The 20,490-nt window shown below is 42.7% G+C and overlaps 1 protein-coding gene across 1 annotated transcript in view; it reads right to left on the minus strand.

The window, feature by feature from the left end:
- nav2a (neuron navigator 2a) overlaps positions 1-20,490 on the minus strand; it is a 331,375-nt gene that overhangs the window by 220,847 nt on the left and 90,038 nt on the right. Inside the window, 5 exon segments of the mRNA XM_034163924.1 lie at positions 2,686-3,099; positions 5,804-5,912; positions 6,001-6,110; positions 10,842-12,042; positions 12,435-12,450. Of these exon segments, the coding sequence (XP_034019815.1) occupies positions 2,686-3,099; positions 5,804-5,912; positions 6,001-6,110; positions 10,842-12,042; positions 12,435-12,450 (1,850 nt within the window).

Genomic DNA, 20,490 nt, shown 5'->3' on the forward strand with positions numbered 1-20,490 from the left:
CACACACATGTGCATGTGCATGCACACACTCTTGCTTCTGTGTACAAGCCCACATAAAACACAGCTCGTGCTTCTGTAGTTTCTGCTGCCAAAACTAACTTTGACCCTGTATTTCCGTTCTACTCTGCTTTTGTTCCTCTGCTTCCTGGGTTTGATCACATACACACTGAAGATGTTCCTCACACAAACCACACCAATTACGACACACTGTGTAACCAGTTTAACGTAACAGTGAATCCTCATTTTGAAAACTGTGAGATTATACGTCCGTCCTTTAAATAAATAAATATACAGTCTGTCAGATATACAAGTAAGACAAATCACTATAATCCCCGTAAAATATAGATTTATAATCAAACTAAGACCCCAAAATGTAATCAGCTGCTCTTCCTCACCTTTGGCCCGCCACGGGTGTCGGGTTCTCAGAGGAGCTCTTCTCACCTGTTCGCCTCACTCACCTGTCCAGGTGTTGCAGAGGCTCAACGTTTATGTACTCAGCTGGGATTCAAGTAGATCAGGTACTTCAAGAGCAGCTGCCTTGAGGCTGCAAAAGACCTGATATAACTTACTTGTGCTCCGGGTTTTAAGAAATGTATTAATTTAAGATTTCGGTACTCTATGTTATTCCCAGAACAAATGTTCATTTTTCATTATGGTTAATATTTCAATTATTTAAAGATATTCAGTGTCCAAGACGAAGTCATGGGATATCAGTTCTCAGTATTTCTGTCCATTACCAAACTGAAGTGCCTGTGGGGGCGCTGTTTCACCAAACTACAAATATCATACAAAATGAATAGAGACATTACATTGATTCAAAACTGTCCTGGATCGTCTGGTTTAAAATATACTCAATCCTTTTTTAAAAGAAGGCCAAGCAGTTCGCCAAATACAGTGGAACCTCAGTTTTACAACGGCTGTCTTTACAAACAAACTGGTTCACGAACATATGTTTTGAACGAAAAATGCATCACTTTTCTAACAAAGTCTTGGTTCTCGAACACCTTCACCGCAGTAGGTGGCAGTAATGCACCGTTTCGGGTTGCAATCCACCAATAATCTCCAAAGAAGAAGCAACAAAGTCCATCTTCAGATGTTTATTAAATCATATTTTTGGGGACTGTGCCGTGGTTCTCCTAACAGTTTTCTTTGTTGTGGACATTAAAAATTATTAGCCCCATATTTTTTCCAGTAATCGTACATTAAATAGAACTAACGGGTGAAGCTACTGCCAGCTAAAAGTGCTAATGCTGTTAGCATACAACATTAAACCAGAGTTTGACTGTAACAGAGGCGTCTGATCCATTCAGAAGTTCAAGTACCTGATGTTCTTACGGCCTCTTCTGTACAGGTACTTACTGTACAGTATTTTGTATAAGATACTATGCATATCTTTGTATTTTGTCTGCTTCTTATGCATGAAATGCTGTTAAAAAGGTAAAAAAAAAAAACAGTGTTCTTTTTGGGGCCAGGAACTGATGAATCCATTTTACATTGTTTCTTATGGGAAAATTGGTTTTGGTTTAAGAACGACTTCGTTTTAGAAAAACATTTAGGAACCCGTTAAGGTTCTGCTATACAGTCAGGTGCATAGGTATTTGGACAATGACACAATTTTTGTAATTTTGCCTCTGAACATCACCACAATGGAGTTGATGTGAAACATTGTACACCGTGTGCTCGTAGTGGAGACTTCCTATGTAGACCCTGATGTCAGTCACGCCAGTTAATATCCTTAGATACTGTACTGTGAAGCGGAGACAGTCTAGAGCTCCCTTGAACAGGATGCGAGCCCATTTCATACCCTTTTACAACTTGGTGGACTGGAACAATACAAATGTACAGACACAGAATCTAACCCTGGTCTATATGTTGGGAGTCAACCACCTATCCCGCTGATCCACCTGCTCTGTAGTTAATTCAAAGACTTTAACAAAAATAACGTGTTACAGTACAAGAAGGAGACAAGTGAGGAAAGGAATCAGGACTTACAGAATATGCTTTTATGGATGTGATTTGAGAAACTTTGAATGAGGCAACTTCTGTTTGTGGCATCACCAGCCACAGCTTCAAGGTGAGGAGGAGCAGAGAAGGATTTCCAGACAACAAAACACATCAAATCCAGGCTTGCTCTTCCACTCCACCATGAAGCTGCATTATTGGCATTAAAAGTGCACAAACTGACTGATTCTCAAAACATCTGTTTGACCTCTGACTGTCTGTATGAACTAGTTTTCATAAAACCGTGGTGGACTCCTGGTGGTGACGCCCTCGTAATCTGTTAAATTCTGTTCTGTCTGAGCGTTTTAGTTGCAATCTGAAGACGTGTTGGTGCCTTTAGGAGCTAAACCAGGCCTGCACACGGTGTGACGGGCCATTGTGGGGTCTTAATGTTCCTGAATAACTGTCCATGAGGCCACCAAAGCTGCTTAAGCACCACCGTACCAGTCTGACAATGAGCAAGGAGCAGTACTGCCCCCTACTGGAAAGTCTGCATTAAAGAGGATGAAGTGACTTCAGGTTGAAGTCATAGTGAACATGAGACCACTTTACTTCAGTCATGTGAAATCATGTGTGTCACACTGCTGATTTTCTTTCACTCATTCACCCCCCCCCCACAAAAAAATCTAATTTTACTTAAAACCTGTCGCTGGGGTTAAAGTGACATTAGTGCAGGTTACTCACCCACTGGTGACATCATCAGTGCATGCAGCATTCTTGCTTAGCACATCTCCGTCGCTCATGTACCCGGTGACCTCCATGGCCAACCCCTCCAGGTTAATGTCCTCCCCGGCTCGGTCTCCGAGGTCCACGCTACAGAGGGCCCCGCCCCTGCCGGCGAGCTGCCTTCGCAGGTGTCCGGGATAACGGTAGCGTCCTCCCCGGCCGCTGTAGCCATTCCCCGCGGAGGGGGCATCGCCTGCCTGCAGACGAGGGGTGGATTGTCCGAGGCGCCATGACGTTAGGGACGGGCGGGTAGAAGTGAGGCTGAGAATGCTGCGCCCTCCTCCGCTGCTGCTGCCACCACCGCCAACGCCGCCACCGCAGCTGCTGTTTATGTCTGTAGTGACGCTGCCATCAAAGGTGGTTTCCAGAGTGCTGCCGGTGCAGAGACAGACAATAAAGAGCAGAACAGATCTGCAACATGTGTTTCAGCAACATCAATATGTGACACAGAGCTCCTTCAAATCCATCACTAAACCACTCAGCCTCATTTGTGGTGCCCCCATTTCTCCAAACATACCAAAAAAAAACCCCACAAATGTTGAGCTCCTTCTACCTGCTGCTAACTCTACTTACAATAAAAACACTTCCTCATCAAATCTAACCACCTCGGGTCACTCTCAGCACCCTTTTGCACTTTGACGTTACAAACTGGCTTATTACTGCAGCACCCATGAGAGCACCTACCTTCACCATCAGGCACCAGGTGTCTACCAAGATGTGAGTTAGTTACAGAGTTACCTTTGTTAACAAAGAGATAACTAACTCCTCAAACAATTTCTTTGACTTAAGTCACACAAATATAAAACAAGCGGTTTCATACTGAAACTTTGCCGATGGCAGGCAGATTTCTAAGTGCACTGGAAAATTTAAACTTCACAAGATTTTTGCACATGTGGCCTCTTTAAAAGACAGGACTAGAAACTATGTAGAACTTTGTCAGTGTGCATTTTGATGAAATATTCAAGGGACAGTACACACATCTATGGAATAAAAATCATAAAGTTGGACGCTGCAGAGGAAAAATTGACGTTTTCCGCCTGTCTGTAAGACAGGCCGTACCGGGCCAGGGTCATTCTCATCTTTGTAAATATAACACGTTGTGTTTCTTCACTTTTATGATGAAACATCTAATCATGGCCCTGACTAGCTAAAGACCATGTTTGTATTAGGATTTTGTTTTCATTATGGCAAAAGTTCTTAACATGGCTCTCTGAGAATGGAAAGCCAGAAAGCTCTGAGAGTACATTGCATGCTGTACCGTTTGGAACTTCTTCAGGCCCTTCTGTCTCTGCTTCAACCAAAAATAAATCGCTCTGCATCTGTATGTCTGACGCCTGAATGCTCCTTCATTGTCTGTCTCATTTTATGCTGACATTCATCACAGAAATTCTACATCAGATGCAAAACGTGTGGAATAAAAAAGAGCTTCACTCATTCCCATGTTGTCCTGGTAAGGGCCCTGTCCCATTGGGGAGAGGATTAATTGCGCATGAATTGAGTACACAAATTACAGGCGTTCGTTTTCATCTGCAACAAAAATGGCCAAAAATGACAAATGTCCCAGTATGAATTACAGATATATTAATAATATATAGCAAATATATGATGAACAATCACGGTTATATAACACAAGTAGTGAAGAAACTGATCTGGGTGTATTATGAATGCATCGCACACGTGTTGCGCGTGCACGGCATCTGCATTGTGGTCATAAAATAAGCGCACTCGGGCCTTTCAGCATCACTATTCACACCAACAATGCAGCCTCTGGAGCATTTGCTGGACTTGGACAAGTTGATCACAGAGTTAATGTTCATTTTGTCATGTGAGGGTTAACTGTTGAGACAGTGTTTTTTTTTTTTTTTTTTTTTTTGAGAGTGTCACAGAAAACAGACTTCAGCGTGAGTTGTGGGTAAACAGCAACTCTTCCTTTTGTTGGTGTTAAATAAAAGTCCTGGATTGCAGCAGCTACGTCTTTGTGGATCTACACAGCCGGACCGGCAATGACTGGCAGGTATGTCACTGCCACATATAGTACTTTGGGTTTACGTGACGTGTTTGTTATGCATTCACAGACTGTCCGCAAATCAGCTGCAAAGCAGATGTAATACAAACGCTTTATTTGTGGCCAATTTGTATGCAGTCGCTACAACTTATTTTAGTTTGTGATGTGGACATGATGGGCACGCAATATATCTGTTTTACACACTGTCCCGGTCCGCTGCCAAGCCACAAATCCCTGTCAGTTGCGGATATCAGCGGTTAATGGCAGATATACAGCGCATAGAGTGAGTATGTATTGTGTATGAATTGAGTATTTATGGAGTATGTAAGGCGGATGTTATCTGCATCCAGGTTTTTGAACAGCTCAAAAATCCTGGCTGCGGACATGCATGCCTCTGTGGATGATCACGGACGTGTTCGGATGACGGCCGACTCATACAGGCATGTTACACGGATATTGCGGATGTTTGGCAAATATGGGACAATTTTGTGCACAATCCATACGCAAATCCTCCTAAACGCCAGTGGGAGAGGGTCCTAAGACAAACGCTTGTTAATTACTTGCTTTTTAAGTACCTTGCTTTAAGAAGTATGAGAAATTAACGTGTGCACTAAAACAGTCTGTAGGCTTTAACTGTAGTTAAATATACAGCAACAGATCTCTTAAATATTGCAAAACTGCAAAAATGGAGAGAGACAGACAGAGTGAGATTTGTGGTTTGCCTGTAGTCTGTTTCTGAGAAATGCAAAAGTAACGAGTAATGAAACAAGTTACTTTCCACAGACAGTAAAGAAGTAAAATAAGACATGACATATTTTTTAAAAGTAGAAAGTAATGTGTACTATATAACTTTTTTGGAGAAACGACCCCAACACTGATCTTGACACACACGCGCACACACACACACACACACACACACACACACACACACACACACACACACACACACACACACACACACACACACACACACACACACACACACACACACACACACACCACACACACACACACACACACACACACACATATTCCATTCAAACAGCCACATGGATTCAGTGGATTCTTCACCTGTGTGTAACCTGAGTTCCTCGCAGGCTGGACATGGTCTCCTCCAAGTTCTGACGCAGATCTGCAATGTTTTTCACAGTACGTAACCGCCGCGTTTCTGGGTCTTCACCTGGACAGAAGGACAGTCTCAGACCAATTTCACAGCAGGCACACTGTAATTCATCTAAAACGAACACGGCGGCTTCCCTCCCTCCGACCTGAAAGGTCCTCGATGGAGGGCTGGCTGGTCTTGGTGAAGGGGATGTCTCCGCCCCGTCCTCCTGAGCCGGTGTCAGTGTTCGCCAGTCCCTCACCATCTGTTTGTGATCTGGGGAAACACATTTAATGAGTGATCAAAGGGGGGAATTCATTGATTCTGAATTACTGTGCACTGAGCGTGAACTGAATATTCTGCAAACTATCATGAAAAAGAGCTAAGCCAGATTAGGAATTAACTGCACCTTGTTCCTGTCTTGTGACCATGCAGAGTCCAAAATGAACGTGGCCTTCTGCTAAGCCCTGAATGCCAGTGAGTGTTTGTACGTGTTTGAAGGACAAATCAATACAGTTTGGCCTCTGCACTGAACATGTCAGGCAGACGCAGCCTCTGGACTCCGTCTCAACTTAGACTTTGTCCTTGGTGACGGCTCAGAGCTGTGAGCCAACACAAACTGAACTCATTCACAAAAATCACAGCACCCAAACATCTGTTTTACTTGTGTGTCAAAAGTTGACTGGAATAATCCGAGTTCATGTATGAACGACACACCACAGGCGCATTACTACTGTCGCAAACATTAAAGGAAAAACATTTTGACTGTAAAGTGACCAATTTGGTGAAATATAAGAGCTCTACGGAGAGACATAGTCCTACATAGGCTCTGAGGTCCATTGGACCTGTGCTTATAACCAGATACTCAGGGTCTACGAGTCTCATCAGTCCTTCACAGGTTACTTCCCCAGTCAGTATCTGTACCCAGCAGGGTGTACTTGGACGATGGCGATATAGTGTTCTGCCCAACGACGCAGACAGGTGACATGACTGGGAATTCAATTCAATTCAATTTATTTAATTTATATAGCGCCAAATCACAAGAAAGCTGCTTCAAGGCGCTTCAGACAAGTAAGTTTGAACCTTACCAACCCCTAGAGCAAGCACACAGGTGACAGTGGTAAGGAAAAACTCCCTCTGATGATTTGAGGAAGAAACCTCAAGCAGACCAGACTCAAAGGGGCGACCCTCTGATTGGGTCATGATACTGACACAATTGACAATACAAATATACATTCATGCGCATGTGTGATTTTTTTCACGCCTGTCGATTGCGTCAGTTGCTGGCAAGCAGCATTTGTGTGGGTCGTGTGTGGTGCTCTCAGCGGTTTTTCATTGCAAGGAAAAAGACGGAACGACTGGAGCAGCGCCGCATCAAATTTTGCCAGAAACTGGGCGACAGCCAGGTGGAAACTATTCGGAAGATTCAGATGGCTTTCGGTGGCTTTTCAGTCGTGTGACTATCCGAGAAATTGTGGAAGAGGTGGGAATCATTTTTCAGAGTCCGGCGTGTCCTGTGAGACTTCAACACGGAGGCGCTTTTGTGCCGCCGTCAGCAATTTCACTGCCACTCTTTTCATGGCCAAATCTTCTGTCACAGTGGAATGTACCGAAAAAGTGCTGATGTCCACCTCTTCCGCAATTTCTCGGATAGTCACACGACGGTCCCACATCACCACAGTGTTCACTTTGGGAATGATCTGGTCATTTCAGCATTTCACCGGAGTGTGGCTCGCTCTCTACCGTTGTGCGGATGTCTTTAAACTGGTTGTACCGCTCCTTAATCTGTGTGATGCCCATAGGATTGTCGCCGAAAGCCGTCTGAATAATCCGAATGGTGTCCACCTGGCTGTAACCCAGTTTCTGGCAAAATTTGATGCAGTCGCGCTGCTCCAGTCGTTCCGTCTTTTTCCTTGCAATGAAAAACCGCCGAGAGCACTGCACATGTCCTTACACAAAGGCTGCTTGCCAGCAACTGATGCAATCGACAGGCGTGAAAAAATTCATGCATGCGCACGAAAGTTCAAGGTTTGCTCATGCAAGCACAGGTGATTCAAATCCATCAGGTTTTTGGAAAAAAAAAAGGTCCGATACTTTTCTAACAGACCTCGTCAGTGCGTCTTAAGTCTGGACTTGAAAATCTCTACAGAATCTGACTGTTTTATTGATGCAGGGAGATCATTCCACAGAACAGGAAGTGAACCCAGGTCTCCATATTAGTAGCCCAACTTATATCCCACCGAGCTACCCTCTCTTTAAGAGACAGCTGTTAAAAAAAAAAAGACAAAAGAAAAACTTTAAGGGACTGATTTAGTAAGATCCCATTTCCTGACTGCTAAATGGTGTGGGCACATCAGGTTTGGAGAACATTTTGCAGATGATTTACAGAGAATCACTGTGCACATGAGTGGTAACAAGACATAATAAATAGCAGTATGCAAATGAGGAATTTGACTGTGTTAATGACTGTATATATGCATTGAATCAGCCACTGGCAGGCACGTGGCTTGTGCTCATTTGCACACAAAGCCTATATAAAGTGAAATCTTGATCCAGAATCCAGATTCAAATCTGGATCCAAATCACCTCCAAAATTTAATGGAGTTTTTCATGGCCTAATATGTATCCGTGGTAAAGATTTGGTGAGAATCCGTGAAGTAGTTTTGAAGTAATCCTCCAAAACCTATATAAAGTGAAATCTTGATCCAGAATCCAGATTCAAATCCGGATCCAAGTCACCTCCAAAATTTAATGGAGTTTTTCATGGCCTAATATGTATCCATGGTAAAAATTTGGTGAGAATCCGTGAAGTAGTTTTGAAGTAATCCTCCAAAGTCTATATAAAGTGAAATCTTGATCCAGAATCCAGATTCAAATCCGGATTCAAATCACCTCCAAAAGTTTTTCATGGCCTAATATGTATCTGTGGTGAAACTTTGGTGAGAATCCGTGAAGTAGTTTTGACTTAATCCTTCAAAGCACATACAAAGTGAAATCTTGATCCAGAATCAGGATTTGGATCCAGATCACCTCCAAATTTCATGTTGTCTTCCATGGCCAAATATGTATCTGTGGTCAAAATTTGGTGAGAATCCGTGCAGTAGCTTTGACATAATCCTGCTAACAGTAATCCTTCAAAGCCTATATGAGATGATATCTTGATCTAGAATCTGGATCCAGATCCAGGTAACCTCCAACATGTAATGGAGTCTTCCACGGCCTAATATCTATCTGTGGTAAAAATTTGGTGAGAATCCATGAAGTAGTTTTGACGTAATCCTTCAAAGCGTATATAAAGTGAAATCTTGATCTAGAATAGGATCTGGTTTCAGATCACCTCCAAAATTTAATGGCGACTTCCATGCCCTAATATCTATCTGTGGTGCAAATCTGGTGAAAATCTGTGACGTAGTTTTGAAGTAATCCTCCAAAGCCTATACAAAGTGAAATCTTGATCCAGAATCCAGATTCGAATCTGGATTTTAATCAACTCCAAAATTTAATGGAGTCTGTCATGGCCTAATATGTATCCGTGGTGAAAATTTGGTGAGAATCCGTGAAGTAGTTTTGACTTAATCCTTCAAAATGCATACAAAGTGAAATCTTGATCCAGAATCCAGATTTGGATCCAGATCACCTCCAAATTTAATGGTGTCTTCCATGGGCTTATATGTATCTGTGGTCACAATTTGGTGAGAATCCGTGCAGTAGCTTTCACGTAATCCTGCTAACAGTAATCCTTCAAAGCCTATATAAAGTGAAATCTTGATCTAGAATCTGGATCTGGTTTCAGATCACCTCCAAAATATAATGGAGTCTTCCATGCCCTAATATCTATCTGTGGTGCAAATTTGGTGAGAATCTGTGAAGTAGTTTTGAAGTAATCCTCCAAAGCCTATACAAAGTGAAATCATGATCCAGAATCCAGATTCAAATCTGGATCTGAATCAACTCCAAAATTTAATGGAGTCTATCATGGCCTAATATGTATCCGTGGTGAAAATTTGGTGAGAATCCGTGAAGTAGTTTTGACTTAATCCTTCAAAGCGCATACAAAGTGAAATCTTGATCCAGAATCCAGATTATTATCCAGATCACCTCCAAATTTAATGGTGTCTTCCATGGGCTTATATGTATCTGTGGTCAAAATTTGGTGAGAATCCGTGCAGTAGCTTTCACGTAATCCTGCTAACAGTAATCCTTCAAGGCATATATAAAGTGAAACCTTGATCTAGAATCTGGATCCGGATGCAGATAACCTCCAAAACTGAATGGAGTCTTCCGGTGAAACTTTGGAGAGAATCCGTTAAGTAGTTTAGACTTAATCCTTCAAAGCGAATACAAAGTGAAATCTTGATACAGATTCCGGATTCGGATCCAGATCACCTCCAAATTTAATGGTGTCTTCCATGGCCAAATATGTATCTGTGGTCAAAATGTGGTGAGAATCCATGCAGTAGTTTTGATGTAATCCTGCTAACAGTAACCCTTTAAAGCCTGCATAAAGTGAAACCTGATCCAGCATCTGGTCTGGATCCAGAGCAACTCCAAAATTTACTGGGTTCCTCCATGGCCTAATATGTATCTGTGGTGAAAATTTTGTCAAAATCCGTGCAGTAGTTTTGACGTAATCCTGCTAACAGACAGACAAACAAGTAAACGTAGGTGACTTTATTGCGTCGTTGTTGCACGCAGTAAGTTATTTTTTATTGAGCACTGTCTAATAATGTCTAATAATGAATAATGCAAAAAAAAAAAAAAATCACTTCATGCTCATGCATGTTTCATATGTACCAAACAATCATTTTATCTTGATCAGAGAAGAAAAAAGGTACTCGTATATTATTTCTACTCATTTGTGTTTGAGTCTGTGGAGGGGTTTGTAAACTGTGTTTGTACGATCACATGCACAAATCTGTTTCTATGAGAACATTCAGTAACTTTACTCTTCGAAGGTTACGTGGGGGCGGATACTGTTGCTGTGCGTCAGGGTTTGCGCGCTCTCACCTGTACATGAAAGGTGCGACGGTGGCCATATTGGGATGGCTGTGGTGCTGTTGGGTCTGAGGTAGCTGCACGCTGACCGTGTTGCTGGCTGTGCTCTGTGTAGTGCCCCCTCCCGCCACCGGAGCGGCGCTGTGGGTCTGGGTGGGCTTCCCCTCGGAGGAAGCCAGGCTGGAGGTAGAGCTGGAGTGTCTGCTGTCTCTGTCCAGAGGACCGCGGTGCAGGGCAAAACCCCCTCCTAATCGCATGCTGTGCGGCCTCTCCGCTGCCTCCTTCGCTCCCGCTGACGAGGCTTTGCCCCCGGCCCCCGGGGCTTTAGCTCCTGGCTTTGGTATTCCACTGTGTGCTGGGGTTGAACTTTCCTTTTTGGCCACCTTCCCCCCTTTGGGAATGAAGCTGGCAATTTTAGAGGTCTTTTTGTGTGAGCTTTCTGCTTCTGCAGCAACAGGTGTTTCCTCCTTAGGCTCCTCCCCCCTGAGTTCAGTCCTGTCTGGGGCAGAGATACGCTTCCCTGCCTCCTTCCCTCTCTCCTTCTCCTTCCCTTTCTCTGGACCTTTGACCAAGCCCTTCTTTGCTGTGAGAGCTCTGCTAAACGTGCGCTGAGCAATGCCCCTCAGGGCAATTTTGGGGCTGCTGGCCGTCACGGTAACAGCGCTTCCTGCAGACGGCGCTCCTCCGTATCCCGTCCCATTACTGTTCCCGTTCATTCCGGGCCGGACGTTCCCCTCATCTTCCTCCAGCGGCTCAGTGTTGGAGCCAGCCTCCGCTCGCTCCTCTTGCCCCGCTCCAAGCTGCGGAGGAGGAGCAGCGCTGTCAGTCTGGGCCCCTGCTGCACTGGAGGAGGAGTTGGAGGACTTAGAACCTCCTTTACTGTTAAAGAGTTTCAGCTTCTCCAGCATTGACCTCTGAGCAACAGCTTTAGGAGGAGCTTCAGCTGTGGGAGTATCCTTACAGGAGGCGTCCTGCTTGACGGGCTGGACGGCAGACGAGGAGGTGCTGGTGGAGGAGGTGTTCTTGGAGCTCATGGATTTGCTCCTCCAGGGTTTGCTGCTGCCATTGGGCTGCGGGATGGCTGTGGAAGAGGAGGATGAGGGTGGAACCAGGGCAGAGGTAGAGGAGGGGATGCTGGTGGAGGAGCTGCCGGCAGATGGCGGAGCGTGCTCAGTCATCGCCGGAGGCTGTGAGGTCGTGCCCTCTGAGGAATCTGCACCACAAAACAGACAGTAAGAACATTTTACAAAAGAGGAAGATGCAGAGGACGAAAAAGACGAGCAGCGGGAGGAGCCGGGGGAGAAGAGGAACCAGATGCTGAGTCTCCAGCAACCCCACACAAAGTGGCCTTATAAGGTTCTGTGGTGATCCAACCAAACGTGCCGTTGCTTAACTTTGGGCCAGTCACCAAAACTGTTAAAAAACCTTCAGCGCTAATAATGAAAGGAGTCCACGAGCTGTTCAGAAAAACAAGGACGAGCAGCCGCCAGAGCTTTAAAATCCTGCCAAGCAGGACGCCGCTGCACTTACAAGGGCCGGACTTATATGGACTGGATTTGGTCTTTGTCCCTCTGGTGAAAAAAACAAAACAACCTGACTCCTTACCTGCATCCAGACCGTCCTAACGTCATTCAACAGAGGGCACAGTCCAGTTTGGAAACAAGCAGCATGACACAAATTAACATCACCATCAGGAAAAAAATAAATAAATAAATAATAATAATAATAATAATAATCTGGCATGAAATCGTACATTGGTGTCTATTCCGGGTTTCATTCAACCTTCTTATTAAATAAGTTTTCTACCTTCACCAACTGACAAACATCACAGTAAATTTTTCAGAATAAACTGTGCCAGGACTACATTTGGTCCCAGTCCAAATAGAGTTAAATATACTCTATCGCAGTGTTAAATCAACTCAATCATGCTGTGAATGACTCTTATTGGAGTTGAAAAACTTGATTTGAGAAGACAGTAGAGCTGATTTCACTCTATAATGGAGTGTATTTAACTCTATTTGGACTGGGATCAAATGTACATTTTACTCTGAAGGTTAGAGATATGAGATAATCCCTGTCTGTCTGTCTGTCTGTACATCTGAAGACAGGATAGATGAGTTATTGTATCAAACCGCCACACTGTTTTGCCTTTAATTTAAATTCATTTATTTTCATTTATATTGCGCCAAATCACAACAGAGTTGCATCAAAGCGCTTCACACAGGTAAGGTCTAACCTTACCAACCCCCAGAGCAACAGAGGTAAGGGAAAACTCCCTCTGAGGAAGAAACCTCAAGCAGACCAGACTCAAAGGGGTGACCCTCTGTCTGGGCCATGCTACAGAGATAAATTACAGAACAATTCACAAAACTAATATACAGGAAATGCTGTTGGTGCACAGGAGGATCTCCAGAACAAACACAACTCCCATCTCTGGATGGAGCTGCACCTTAAACAGACAGAAAAAACAGAATCAGGCATCAGAAAGACAAGAAAGTATACAGTATAATTTGTCAGCATCAATCAACAAGAAAAACAGAAGAAATACTAAGGTGATCGCCGGCCACGAGCCCTAAACTTCACTAAAAGACCCAGAATTTAGGCAAAGTTGAGTCCGCGGCCCACTCCAATTGCTAATAAAATGAGTTAAAAGAGTAAAAAGTGTAGAACTATACTGTGCCAGTATGCTAGCCATATGAAAGGGAAAAGAAGTGCGTCTTAAGTCTGGACTTGAAAGTCTCCAAAGAATCTGACTGTTTTATTGATGCAGGGAGATCATTCCACAGAACAGGGGCACGATAAGAGAAAGCTCCTTTACCCCCTTTTTTAATGGTTGCCCATTTAGGGAGGAAAGTGCTTCCCGTGTGCCCTTCAACTTAATTTCAACAATCCTATTAGTGGTCCAATGAACTGACGTGCTAAAATATAACCTCCCATGCAGAGGTTAAAATGTAATTTGTAGAAAAAGATGTTTGAGTGTTCAATACACTCATGGCTGTTGTTCATTCATCTGCTCCCAGTTTTGTTCGGGGTCGCCACAGCGAATACAGCCAGATCCACTACGCCGGATGCCCTTCCTGACGCAACTCCAGTTTTACCTGGAGAAACACACACAGCCGCTGGTGTTCCAAAGAGGTCTCCCATCCAAGTACTAACCAGATCCTTCTCTGCTTAGCTTCTGAGATCTGACGGGATCAGGCTGACACAGAGCAGACCGGCTGCTCTTCAATACACTCATGGCTACAGAAGAAAAAAGTCATTTTAAGAGAAAAACAGCTATTTTGAGAAAGCAGGTCATGAAAACAAGCAGACTGAGGCTTTGGAAATGAAAGACACTGACAAACAAACTTATTTCAAGTTATATTCTTGTCCAATTACCTTTTTTCTGCAAATCTGATTGGTTAATCCTGTGAGATTTCAGACCATAAAATATTGTGTGGACAGTGGAAAAATATTAAAACCATTTCATGTGATGCGTTACTCCGCCCCCTGACTGCGTTGCTGCGCAGGTGTCTCTAATGGCACCGTCAGCTGACAGCGACAGAAACTAGTGCAGCGATGGCGATGCCGAAATGCACGGATTTAATGGATTTAACTGGATTGATTGATGGATTTACTGTGGATTTAACTCAATGCAGTTGATGAGATGGAGAAATCTGTGGGTCTGCGCACAGAATTTCCAGTTTGGCATGAAGACGCTGTTGACACGGTACGCTGTGATGAGCCGACCACACCCTATCACAACGATTCACTGACCGAATTACTTACAGAAAAATAAACCGTGCAAACGATGGAATTGGATTAGAATGGGAATAATCCTGTTGTGTCTGATGATTTGCAGACGTTCATACTGGATTACGGTCACAAATAGCCGTTTTAAAACTCCTTTTTACCAGCACTCAATTTGCGACTGTAAAATCCAGCATGAACGTCCGCAAATCATCAGACACAACACGGTTATTCCCTAATTTACCTACAAAACACAACCGAACATAACAGAGAGAGAGAGAGAGAAAGAAAGAAGGAAGAAGTGTCTGTTTCTTCTACGTTCAAATGAAGTCCTTTCCACAGGGTGGTGTGGACATGTTATCTAAAGCAGCATTACATGAGTTTTGATGCCATCTAGTGTTGAGGTTTGAAGTGGGAACCAAACCAAAAACTGCACCTAACCCTGGACCAAACAAGTGTGTGCTCGTGTGCTGACAACAAGGCCGAAACAGAGATTAACACACTGTTGACTAGACCGGAGAGAAGACATCATGACTATAGACAAGTTAAACTGTTACGCTGATTATTAACTTTTTCATGCTGTGAAACATCAGGATTAGGAACCAAACCAGTTTCCCTGTCACTGTCTAACTTTTACAGAGGCTCAGTGATCTGTGCAAAGTGGAGCTGCAACAAATGATTATTTTCACAATTGATTAATCGAGAAAATAATTGACCGATGACTCACTTAGTTGTTTGGTCCATAAAATGTCTGAAAATGGTCCATGATGTCTACAAATGTCTTTTTTGTCCACAACTCAGAGGTATTCTGTTTACTGTCAGATAGTAGGTGTATCGGAAACTTTATAATTGTCCATGTTTCTCTTGAAAATGAGATCTCGGTCACAGTGGGACTAACCTGGAATTTTTTTATTAAACCAGGAAGTATGCACACTGAAATGAGAAAATTTGGATACTTTTTGCAAAAAACAAAAAAATTAATGGATTATTAAAATAATTTGCGATTAATATGGTAGTTCATTATTATTATTACTGATTAATTATCAATTCATCAGTTAATGAATGATAATGTAGTGACAGTTAGTGAACTGTTAATCAGAACAAACAGTTTCTCGGATTTAGTCTTTTATTTTCCAGACTATAAATAAAATAAATAAATGAATAAAAATTATACTTGTTTAGTACATTCTGCCATTTATATTTCAAAGCGATTCATGTCAGGCAGCACAGTGGCTTAGTGGATAGCACTGTTGCCTCACAGCAAGAAGGTCGTGGGTTCAATTCCCACCTGTGGCCTTTCTGTGTGGAGTTTGCGTGTTCTCCATGTGTTTGTGTGGGTTCTCTCCAGGTGCTCCCAATTCCTCCCACATCCAAAGATACGCAGGTTTGGTGGACTGGAAACTTTAAATTGTCCATAGGTGTGCGTGCGGGTGTGAATGTGTTTGTTTCTGTATATGTGGCCCTGCGACAGACTGGTGCCCTGTCCAGGGTGTGCCCCGTGCAAGGCTCCATGACTGCTGGGATAGGCTCCAGCTCCCTGTGACCCTTTATTGGAATAAGTGTTTGAAGATGAGTGAGTGAGTGACCAACTCATGTTAACAAAATACGGCCACACGATGACAACGTCTACATGTGTGATGTGCTGCTCCTGTGTTCTGAGGGGGACATGCTAAGCCTTACAGAAAGAGAGAAATTAATAAATCATGCTCTCAAACTGAAAGACCACAGTCTTGAATAAAGAGAGGCAATAATCTTCATATGCTGTTGAATAAAGAGAGTGAATAACAATCAATCCGCTCGGTACTGCACTTGTTCACACTTTGTGGGTCAGCCAAATTGCATCTTGGCTAAACTAAGGCTGATGATAATGTTGTAAAAATATTTAATATTTAATTACCATTAGTGAGGTAAATGTGCACATTTAGCTCTGCATTGACATTTTTGTCTGGTCAGTGGTGACAAGAAGCAGTTTACTCTTGAGCTCCTTGTTCCTCCTTCAATAACATCAATTAGCCCATTAGCTTCTGCTTGCTAATAAATGATGTATCGATTAAACTCACTGTATGACAATTCAATTTCACATTTTATAGAAGTGCAACAAATACGGAAGTGCTACATATAGTCCTGAAAATATGATCAATTTATGTGCAAAAAAAAAAAAAAATCAAGAATTGTGTGTGTGTTAATTCTATCTCTCGTTCACTCACTCACTCAGCTAAACTGAAACAAAATCCTATTTGCAGGATTGTGTGGAAGTGTGAAGTCTCATTTTAGTGACAACACTCTCTTGTAATCATACAGACGGCCCTGACGTATCAGCAGAGAGAAAATACTGAAATAAATCTGCAGAAAGTCACTCAACCTGCAAACGTACCGTGGAGAGAAGCAGCAAGAGAAAAGCTGAGTGTCCTGCTGGAAATCGCTGCGTGCAACCTGCAGCATGCTGAGACGGTCAGCGTGCCGACTTCAGACCAGCAACATTTGAATATTCAAACACAAACGGCCAGCGACAGGGAGAGAAAGAGAGGGGGTCTGTGCACGGGCGGAATGAATCACACAAGTTCCACTGCAACGTCCTCACTGAAACTTTCTGCAGCACAGACTGCTGCTGCTGCTTTTCCCACTTGGACCTATAGAAGCTGAACATGTCTTAATATGTGGAGAAAGATTTATTCAGAGCTTTTTCCCCAACAGTCACTCACTGAACATAAAGTTGGACAACATGGCAGTTAATGAAAACCTCAGCCAATATGTGTCTATTGTCTCATCGTGGCTGGTTCCAGTTCAACCAACCACAGTTCACCTCCTCCAATCATGTCACTGGGGCACGGCCAAAATGAAAATTAAAAGTACACACAGAAACACAAAAGACTTTTTGTTTCAATCACAGAATATTTATATATATATATATATATATATATATATATATATATATATATATATATATATATATATAACCATATGGATTTTTCACGCCTGTCGGTTGCGTCATTCGCCTGTGAGCAGGCTTTGTGTGAGCACTGGTCCACCCCTCTCGTCGTTTTTTTATTGCGAATAAATGTCTGAACGATTTGGAGCTTTGCTGCATCAATTTTTTTCCAGAAACTGTGAGAGACCTCCAGGTGGACACTGTTCGGAAAATTAATATGACTTTCAGGGACGATTTTATGGGGATTATACAGATTAAGGAGTGTTACTGCCGCTTTAAGGACGGCCCACAACTGCTGAGAGCGCGGCGCGCTCCCAGCGCCGATCAACAGGCTCAGACCCCGCTGAAACAACCAGATCATTTCCAACGTGAAGGCTTTGTTGATCCGGGACCTCGTCTGACTTTCACAAAAAGGCAGAAGTCGTGGACATCAGCACTTGTTCGGCACATTCCACTGTTACAGGAGTTTTTTTCATGGAAAGAAAAGCAGAGGGACGCGCCACGGAGCCGTTCATTACGCAGGACAAAACCACCTCGGTGTTGGTCTCACAGGATGGCTTAAAGGTGGATTTCAGACGGCTGTCGGTTGCTTTTCAGTCGTGTGATAATCCGATTGTGATTGTGCATGAGCGCGTCGCGGTGGAGCCGCTCCTCTTTCCATGACAAAAACTCCTGTAACAGTGGAATGTGCCGTTCATTTCTAAACTGGACGCTGTCTTGATCCGGTATGTCGTCTGACTAGCACAGGAATTGTGAAAAGACGTGGACATCAGCATTTTTTTGGCACATTGAGACAGACGTGCGGAGGAGTTCCGCGCGTCACGGTGGAGCTGCATGGCGCAAAGCAACGCCGTGATGAAGCCTTCCAGGACATGTTGGGGCAGGTCCAGCTCATGCACAATCACAATCGGATTATCACACGACTGAAAAGCAACCGAGGTGTGGACCAGTGCTCACACAAAGCCTGCTCACAGGTGAATGACGCAACCGACAGGTGTGAAAAAACTCACGCATGCGCACGAGGGTTCAAGCTTGTCTGATGCAATCACATGTGATTCAAATCCATATGGTTTTTGAAAAATTAAAAGGTCGGATACTTTTCTAACAGACCTCGTATATATATATATATATATATATATACATAGATAGATAGATAGATAGATAGATAGATAGACTGATCTACGTATATGTAGTTAGATCGATAGATACAGATCTATCTATATATCTATCCATCTATCTAGATAGATGGATAGATCTATATCTATATGTAGACACATCGATCCATAGATAGATCTCTATCTATCTATCTATCTATCTATCTATCTATCTATCTATCTATCTATCTATCTATCTATCTATCTATCTATCTATCTATCTATAGATAGATCTATATCTACTTATAGATAGATAGATCATCTATCAATAGATGATCTGTCAGTCTATCTGTATACAGATAGATTGATAGATACAAAGGTAACACTTTTGTTTTTGCTCCCATTTTTCATGAGCTGAACTCAAAGATCTATAACAATTTCTATCCACAAAAAAGACTTATTTCTCTCAAATATTGTTCACAAATCTGTCTAAATCTGTGTTAGTGAGCACTTCTCCTTTGCCAACATAATCCATCCCACCTCACAGGTGTGGCATATCAAGATGCTGATTAGACAGCATTAATATTGCACAGGTGTGCCTTTGGCTGGCCACAATAAAAGGCCACTCTGAAATGTTCAGTTCTATCACACAGCTCAATGCCACAGATGCCGCACGTTTTCACAATGCACAGGCCTTTAAAAGCATGTCGATCCCACAAACCCTCATACAGACTCATCATGCTGTATACTTTCTGTTTGGCCGCTATATCTGCGCCTCAGATTTGACTCATTGTGTAGGTTTTGCTCTGCAGCAAACATGCATTGGGTTAGCGCTACATGTGTGCACCAGTATACACAATTCCAAGTGCATAAGAAGACATAAGACCCAGTTTGGGTCAAATGCTAGATTCATGAATGCTTTCCATATTTGGGTAGGTTATTCCTGCTACTTTTGGAGTCTTGTCTTAACCATGTTTTTGTCCAGCATATTTTTCCAAGGTTTTTGAAAATCCTCTTGGGAAATCAAATTCTTTCAATGATAAGCAGAGTCGGAGGAATGTCTGCTCTCAGATCACTGTGAAGTTCAGATTAATCTGATCAGTAACACTTCTTCTCTAAAAGTGGAAAAATGCACACAGTGGATATTGATATGATAAATATCCTGCAAAGGGATTTCCACAGTGCTGAAAGTCAATCGAGAAAACAGGATGTCATGTCTGGAAGACGACCAGTCTGCTTCATCAGGACAGAATCAGGACAGATGTTTTTTTAACAGGATGCTTCTTCTGCTATTATTCCTTAGGTTTCTTCTTTTTATTACCTCCGCCAAGGACGTTATGTTTTCGGTCGCATTTGTGTGTTTGTTTGTCTGTCTGTCAGCAGGATAACTCAAAAGGTTTTGAACGGATTTTGATGAAATTTTGTGGAGTGGTTGGAAATGACGAAAGGAACAAGTGATTAAATTTTAGTGGTGATTCGGATCACGACATGCTAACGCGTTAGCATGTCTATGGCATTTTCAATGTTAAAAGTTAGCATTAAGCAGTTGCAGCTGTCATCACGTTCGGGTGCATTTGTTTTCAAATTGTAATATTTCTTAAATTTATTTTTGTTTATATATTAATAATCTAATGATTATTATATACAATTTTAGAGAAAGAGACAAAAAGAAATAGATCACTGTGTCAAGGAGGGAATCTCTTTAGGGTCAGTGACCCTATGGCCTTGTTTAGAGAAGTGTTTCATAAATGTTAAAAAATTCATATATTTGCAGTTTAGTTGAATAATAAATTGAATTCTGTCTCTTATTTGTTTTTGTCTATAAGCACATGCAATATCAGTATCAGTGCTCAGATGACAGTAGCTTCTGGGAAAGGTGCAAGTTGCAATAAACTGTGATGCCAAGCGC

Source organism: Thalassophryne amazonica, chromosome 2 (assembly GCF_902500255.1).
Source record: "Thalassophryne amazonica chromosome 2, fThaAma1.1, whole genome shotgun sequence".
In the NCBI taxonomy this organism is placed as follows: domain Eukaryota; kingdom Metazoa; phylum Chordata; class Actinopteri; order Batrachoidiformes; family Batrachoididae; genus Thalassophryne; species Thalassophryne amazonica.